The sequence below is a fragment of the Otolemur garnettii genome, unplaced genomic scaffold (genome assembly GCF_000181295.1).
Source record: "Otolemur garnettii isolate 467f Iridium unplaced genomic scaffold, OtoGar3 scaffold00011, whole genome shotgun sequence".
In the NCBI taxonomy this organism is placed as follows: Eukaryota; Metazoa; Chordata; class Mammalia; order Primates; family Galagidae; genus Otolemur; species Otolemur garnettii.
In genome coordinates this window covers 30,005,688-30,012,867 of record NW_003852406.1, presented here as the reverse complement: position 1 = coordinate 30,012,867, position 7,180 = coordinate 30,005,688, and the positions used below count along the sequence as shown (strand labels likewise).

Sequence of the window (7,180 nt, the reverse complement as noted above, 5' to 3'; positions counted from 1 at the left end):
GGCGATTCAAGGCTAGCGGCGCTGGGCGCAGAGCGCTAGTCTCCGCCTTGCAAGCTCAGCGTGTACCCGCTGCGCCGCAGCTGTCCGTGCCTGCAGCCGCCTTCCCGCCGCCGCCGCCACCACCATGCCCAACTTCGCAGGCACCTGGAAGATGCGCAGCAGCGAGAACTTCGACGAGCTACTCAAGGCTTTAGGTAAGCTGGTGCGAAGGTCGCGCCCCTCCTAGGAGAAGCGGCCCAGGGGTGACCAGGTCCCGGAGCGGGTAGACGTTGGGGGAGACCCGGGCAAGAGGGAGTCCTCGAGACGACAGATCGCTGGGTCTCCTAGGCGCAGAGTCTCAGAGCAGCGAGCAGAGCCGGGGCCCCACGTTCAGCGAGCGTTTGCTGGGCATTTGGCTACTTCCTCGACGGTTCGGCCTTTATCTCGTGGTAGACCATAGCGAGGAGAGATTACTGGAGCGCAAAGAGGGTCAGGGACTTTAAATTTTGGAGCTCAATTTGAGACCAGGCTTTGGGCACAAATTTATTACAACTGGGGGAGACACTTACCCTCTTTGAACCTCAACTTCTCGTCTCGAAAACCAGGGCGAGGGCTGAGACGAGCGAATCTATTTTAAGAGCCCTGTCTAAAATCAGAGGGTATGTGACATGCCCTAGACAACAGGCGGGTTGCGAGGCCCTGTGACCTAAGCCTGTGGTGCACCCTGTGCAGGTGTGAACGCCATGCTGAGGAAAGTGGCGGTGGCTGCTGCCTCCAAGCCGCACGTGGAGATCCGCCAGGACGGGGATCAGTTCTACATCAAGACATCCACCACGGTGCGCACCACTGAGATCAACTTCAAGGTCGGAGAAGGCTTTGAGGAGGAGACAGTGGACGGACGCAAGTGCAGGGTGAGGCCCCAGAGCCCGTGCAGCGTTCCCAGGCCCTGGCTCTCTGCCCAAGACCCACTGCAGCCGGAGGAAACCTGTGTCTCCCTTTTGCAGTCTGTGGCGCGCTTTCCTTGCAGGGGGCGTGTGCACAGGCTGTTTGCAGAAAGGGTTTGCGCAACTTAGCTGCCCGGGGTGGGGAGGAAGCCCTATACTCATTCCATCTCAGCCTCATCCCTACACGGAGTTGCTAACAGCCGCGCTTCAAGCGTGGGCTCTGCACCGCGCGGCGTTCCCAGCTGCGGCTTTTGCAGCGGTTTTAGGCGCCGAGCGCTGGCGGCGCGGAAGGCGGAGGTTGCAGGGCCTCCGACTTCTCCGCCGGCGCGGCTGCCACGTTTCCTGTCGCAGGTAGAGCGGCAGCGCCTAGTTCCCGCTCCCGGTGTCTCTGAGCCGCCTGGGAATGCTCCGGATCCAGTTTCAGCGGTCCCAATGGCTCCCAGCACCTCTCCCTGCCCGCCTTAAAGAAACTGCGGAATCTTTCCAAAAGCAGCGCGGGTTTTGGCAGGGAAAATGGACTAAGCGCCCTCTCTTAGTCCTCAAGGGCAAGAGTTTCTTATTTCTCGGCCCCAGGTGTGAATGAGTGGACTGAAACAAGGGGTTATACATTCCTTTTTTGCATAGGCAAAAATTGCATTTGGTTAAGCAGGTGGAAAAATAATCGCTGCAGCTACCACTTATCTAAAAACTGACAGAATGTCTCCCTTCCTTTCTCTAATATTAAAAATAAAAGGTCCTAACATTCCAGAGAATGGTGAATTGCCAGTGCCTCGTCTGATCCCAGACTGGGACTCTGGGCAGTAGGAAAGATGCAGAAACTCCCCCAGGAGCAGGCTGACCCGGGAGGCAATCTTTAGCTCCCCGAATTGGGGAACTAGTGGGATCCCAGGCCCAAACCATGGTCTTGTTTGTAAAAACAAAAGAGGGGAACAAGCAGGAGTGAAGGTCTGGAAACCTAAGGGAAAAGGTTTGACAATTGGGCAGGGCTCAATTTAGGGACACCCAATGATAGCTACTGCCAAGGAGGGTAATTCTGATTAAAAAAAAAAAGAAAGAAAGGCTCCCAGCCTGGAGAGTGGGGCTTTATTTATTCCATTCCACCTACCCCTTGCCTAATGAATGTATCCCATGTGTAATTTAAAAAGTCATTATCTGCACGTTCAGTACTGTCTCCCACCCCCCACCCCCGCACAGCTGTCCCGCTACTCTTTGTGCAGACCATGGGGAAAACTGCAGGGAATCCCTTCTTTTGCCTCCTGCCTTCAACAGCGTGATGACCCTTTAGATTGTTTTTTTCCAACAATTTTTCTAGCAGGACATAACCTGGAAAATGGAAGTGTTTTAATTCTCAGAGCCAGAAACACCCACGTCTCTAATAGCAGGACTGCATCTGATGAGGAATACAAACAGAAAGGACATTCTTAACCCAAGATGCAGGGAATCACACTCCTGAACAGCAGATGACCTATGTGGCTACAAACAATGTGTCTTTTTTTGTTTTTACCCCCTCTGTCACCCTGAGTAGAGTGCCATGGCTCATAGCAACTTCAAATTCTTAAGCTTGAGCAATCCTCTTGCCTCAGCCTTCTGAATACCTGGGACTACAGGCATGGGCCAGTATGCCTGGCTAGTTTTCTATTCTTAGTAGAGATGGGGTCTCTTGCTCAGGCTGGTCTTGAACTCCTAAGCTCAAGCAATCTACCCACCTTGGCCTCCCAGAGTGCTAGGATTACAGGCATGTGCCCCAAATATTGTGTCTTAACTGTTCTAAAACTTTATGGTTCTGATGTGAAGATTCTTGCCTTTAAAATCCAAATCGTCTGAAAGGATAGTCCATTTTTACATAAAGGAAGTTTGACATGCTCTTAATTCTATACCCAGAGATATAAAGCATGCTTAAGGCTTTGTTGCTTTGGTGTGTGTGTATGTGAGAGAGAGAGAGAGAGGAGGCATATTTATATTCTATAAAATCCTTGACTAGCACTCAAGGATTGACTAGTAATTTGGGTTTTATAAAACTCAGCAAAGAAGATTCTGTGGCTCGCTGACAGGGCCCATGTGTTGCTGCGTTGCACAGCAGTTATTCTCCGGTGCTCATTGTTGTCTCTGCTCTTGCTGCTGTGACTGTAATTAATGTCACTAATGGTTTTCCTGCCCACAGAGTTTAGCCACTTGGGAGAATGAGAACAAGATACACTGCACACAAACTCTTCTTGAAGGGGAAGGCCCCAAAACCTATTGGACCCGCGAGCTGGCCAACGACGAGCTTATCCTGGTGAGACCCCTGTGACCCTAAAACAATCCTGACATTTCCCAGATGGTGCCTGAGGTGGGCCACACAACCACAGCATTCTCCCTCATCCACTCAGAGAAAGACGCCATTTGCCCTGGATTAAAATTTGAGCAGAAAACCTGACATGACAGTTTAGGTCAGAGGAAATCATTGTTAAATGGTTGGCAGGAAAGGGGAGTGGCTCAGAGGGTAAAACAGGGGCTGCCTGCCACTATCCAAAGGGCTGCATCCCTGAGACCGTGACCTGCTTTTAGCCAACCTTCCCTCCAGCCAGCTCGGAATGCTCAGGCTCTGTGAGGTCCCCAGGCTCACACTGCAGAAAGGATTTTTTTTTCCTTCTTTTCCCCCATTTTGCTGGCTGGAAATGGTTTGAGAAGCATTCATTATGTTAGAAAACATTTTTACCTCTGGTTTACAAACTCCAGTGACCTTCAGGAGCCAGGCAACTAATGCTAATTTCGAAAGTGTCAGAATAAAACAATGCAGAGAGGGTGAGCCCTTTAGAACTGGAGAAAGGTGGGCTCTTCCTTACAAACAAAACTTAGTCGGTGAGGCCAAGTTAGAAACCCTTATAGATTAACACACACCCCATTCCGTTTTTTTAGGTAGAAGAGGGAAGAAAGACAGGACAACTCCCCACCTTACCCTCCTTTTGTGTTTCAGAACTGACCGAGCTTTCCCAGCAAACACCTTCTCCCCCACCCCCAGACTAGAAAGGGAAAAGCTGTTTGGGGTAGCTGGGAAATTATATCCTTTGTTCTCCATCAGGCATTTAATTACCATCTGCCCCATCTTAGTGAGTGTCACCCTGAAATGTGGGGAGACTACACTAAGACTAAGAGATGTGCTAGGAAGGGGCTCCCTGTGTGACCTCGACAACCTCCCCTCTATTCTCTTCCTAAGCTCTGTGTCCCCTGCTGTAAAATGAGAGACTGAGCTGAGGTCTGATCTCTGAGGTGCCTCTCAGCCCTGAAATTACATGTTTATTCTGTGGGAAGACCCTAAACTGAGCTTTCTCTGTTACTTGAACTAAGGTCGCTCGATCTCTATTGTTGCCCTTCCCTGGGATGATTTAACATACTTTCTCCTTTGTTAGAGAAAGGACTGGCTTAATTTGCAACGTGGTTAATGTTGTTTCCAAGGACGGGATACTTGATGAGGTTGAAGGGCAATTTGAGGCTGAGACATGGAAATTTAGGGGAAAAGGTGCATGTGCTTTACTGGACCCAGAGACAGAGAAGAGGGAGATGATTTTAGAGTTCTTGGGTATAGCCGAGGGTTAAGTGTGTTAACTCAGTGTGTTCTGAGAAAGTGTGATTTTATTAACCTCTATGGTATAGGAGCAGCCAGAGTCACAGGCCAAATTCTGCTAGAGGCACTCCACCTCTTCCAACCCCCTCCTCCTCCACAGCTCCACCCACTCATCCTTCCCTGGCTCAGCAAACATATATACAGGCCTCCAAGGGAGCATGAATTCTTGGCATTTGGGATCTGAAATGTGGGCTTTTATTTTAAGGGTTATTATCATTAATAAATCTAAAACGTAGTGAGATGCAGCCTCCACATAACAAGAGGCAAGTTACTCTAGTTAAGTTGAAATAAGCTCTCCCAGTGCCAATAGTAAATTGCCCTCAGCCTGTAAGTTGCTTTCCTTTGAAAATTGAGCATGCTCCCTCAAACCACTCTGGAATATTCTATGGAGAGTTTCTTTCAGGAACCTCTAAGCATACTTTGCAGGCTGAGAAGGCCACTTCAAATGCAGTTGGAAATGCAGTGATTTCTTCTCATGTCATGAGGCCATTGTTAGCCTGGGAGAGCTGTCATATAGCCAGAGTAGTTACTGCAGGGTGAAGAGTCAAGTCCCCAAATGCCCGCATTCCATTTGCCAGTCCTTGGCTGTAGAGCTCTAAAAGTTATGGAAAACTAACATGGTCCTAAGGAGCCTAGATAGCTGAGAGGTGGTTTTATGATGGGAATTCCACTCCACACACAGCCCCAGAGCACAGAATGACCTGCATTCCTCATTGAAAAAAAAGGACAGGACACAGAAGGTGTCCAGAAGCAGGCATAGCTGTGCTAATCTGATCAGGAGACCCCTAGTGTGAAAAGAAGCTAGTGATGAACATTTACTTCCTAATAATCTCTGTAGACTAGAAGGATTTCCCTGGACAACAGGAGTTGGAGTACTGTTTTTGCAAATGTGCTCTGGGAGCATCTCATGACCTACTAAGGGTTCTAGGGATAAGAATATGAAGATCCTAGGACAGCTAAACTCTTGGTTCCAATGGTTTTGATCTCTCTTGAATCTCAGGCCACTTTGAGAATCTGAAGATAAAGACCCTCCAGCACAGCAGTTCTCAACCTATGGGTCACAACCCCTTTTTAACAATGAAAATACATTGTGGCATTAGGAAGGTTGAGAACCATTGCTCCAGCGGACAGATGTACACCTGCAAACAAACATACTACACCAGGTCTAGAGGACTGGGAATTTTGGCTTTTAACATATACTCCTTTCCCTGTCTAGCTGTCTGTGAGATGCCCCAGAGAGCAGGCCTGTGAGTAATTGCTGCCTTAGGGAAAGCTGAGATAGCTGACTTATGGGCAGTATCATTTCAGGGGGCAGAAGTAGAAACATCCTCCTCCATCAATGGGATGATGGAGCAAATGAACAAAGAGCCATAGAATTTTAGCTGGAAAGAGCCTTTGGGATCACCTTGTTCAATACCACCCTCTCCTCGACAATAGCCCTGCCTGCCTCATCCCTGTCGTGCCAAGAGAGGAAGACACTCGCCTTAGCTTACACAGCTGGGGGGTCACAGGACTAGCTCTGGATGCCAACATTATGCTTTGGCAGCTGAGACCAATTTTCTAGATTGCAGGCGACTCAAGTGTCACTTATACAACATTTCAGGCTGTCTCCCCAACTAGATGGCTGCTTCCTAGAAAGCAGTTCTATTCCTTCTTCAAAGAAATCCCACCTGGCTGGTCAGCATTGGACTCCATGACTCCAGCTGCCCAAACCCCTTACTCTCTCGAAGTCATTGAAAAGAAAAGCTTTAGGGAAAGCTCTCAGAGAACAGCTTTCCCTAAACCAGTTCCCTTTTGGGCAGCTGGAACGTCCAAAGTAGCGTTCTCCCTCTTTCAGTTTAATTTCAAAACCAAAGCTCCTGGCATCTCCTATGTCGGCATTCATAGCTTCCAGGAGCAAAGGAAAACCGTATAACATAATTCTATACCCCAGGGGCCTCTCTGCCAATAGGGAGCTTGAGGAAGGGGGAAGAAAGAAACTCTTTGCACTTACCATAAGCACACGGCACAGGAAATTGAATGTCTGTTACAAAGAGTTTTTTAACAGGGCAGTAAGTGGCCTTATTAGTGATATGATTTAAACATTTTTGCACAGGCATCTGCACTGATTGGTTTTCCTTTTCCCCTTCTCTACAGACGTTTGGCGCCGATGACGTGGTCTGCACGAGAATTTATGTTCGGGAGTAAAGGCAGCTGGCTTGTTCCTACTTTTAGCAAGGGATGTAGGCTCCCCCAAGGAATATGTCATAGGTCTGAGCCACCGGTGAACCACCCCTTCCCTCTATCAATATTAGATGATCCCATTTCCCAATGACAGTGTTGTAGTATCTCCCCCACCCTCCACCCCCACTGCCAGCCCTTTGTGCCTCTTATATTCCTTTGTGCTCCATAGTTTGGCATTTGCACGCATTTGTCAGTCATTAAACTGGTTGGACACATCTCACGGCTTTGTGCTTTTCTGAGCTGGCTCTTTGATTTCAACCCAAGAGTTAGTGTGTACCTGCCATCCCTAGCACTGCACCGGCCTCAGGGCCCTGATTGTACATCAGCAGCTTCAAGCTGGATCCACACTGCAGGTCCAGGGGTGATTAGACCTCACAGTGTGGTTTTCTAAATTGGGTTGGTTGGTTTGGGTGGTTCTCAGAAGGAAAGA

At 48.9% G+C, this 7,180-nt stretch overlaps 1 protein-coding gene across 1 annotated transcript; it reads left to right on the top strand.

Annotated features, from left to right (window-relative positions):
* Positions 1–8: 8 nt before the first annotated feature.
* Positions 9–6,970, top strand: CRABP1 (cellular retinoic acid binding protein 1). Its single transcript, XM_003784557.2, has 4 exons — positions 9–194; positions 712–890; positions 3,085–3,198; positions 6,664–6,970. Exons 1-4 carry the CDS (start codon positions 125–127, stop codon positions 6,712–6,714), a joined length of 414 nt encoding a protein of 137 aa, XP_003784605.1. The 5' UTR covers positions 9–124; the 3' UTR covers positions 6,715–6,970.
* Positions 6,971–7,180: the final 210 nt, after the last annotated feature.

What these genes read in the sequence shown, in the direction of transcription:
- CRABP1 (XM_003784557.2), top strand. Translation starts at nt 125, where the DNA reads ATGCCCAACTTCGCAGGCACCTGGAAGATGCGCAGCAGCGAGAACTTC. An exon ending in CGAGCTACTCAAGGCTTTAG is followed by an intron (nt 195 to 711) that starts GTAAGCTGGTGC and finishes CACCCTGTGCAG; the next exon opens with GTGTGAACGCCATGCTGAGG. An exon ending in CCAACGACGAGCTTATCCTG is followed by an intron (nt 3,199 to 6,663) that starts GTGAGACCCCTG and finishes CCTTCTCTACAG; the next exon opens with ACGTTTGGCGCCGATGACGT.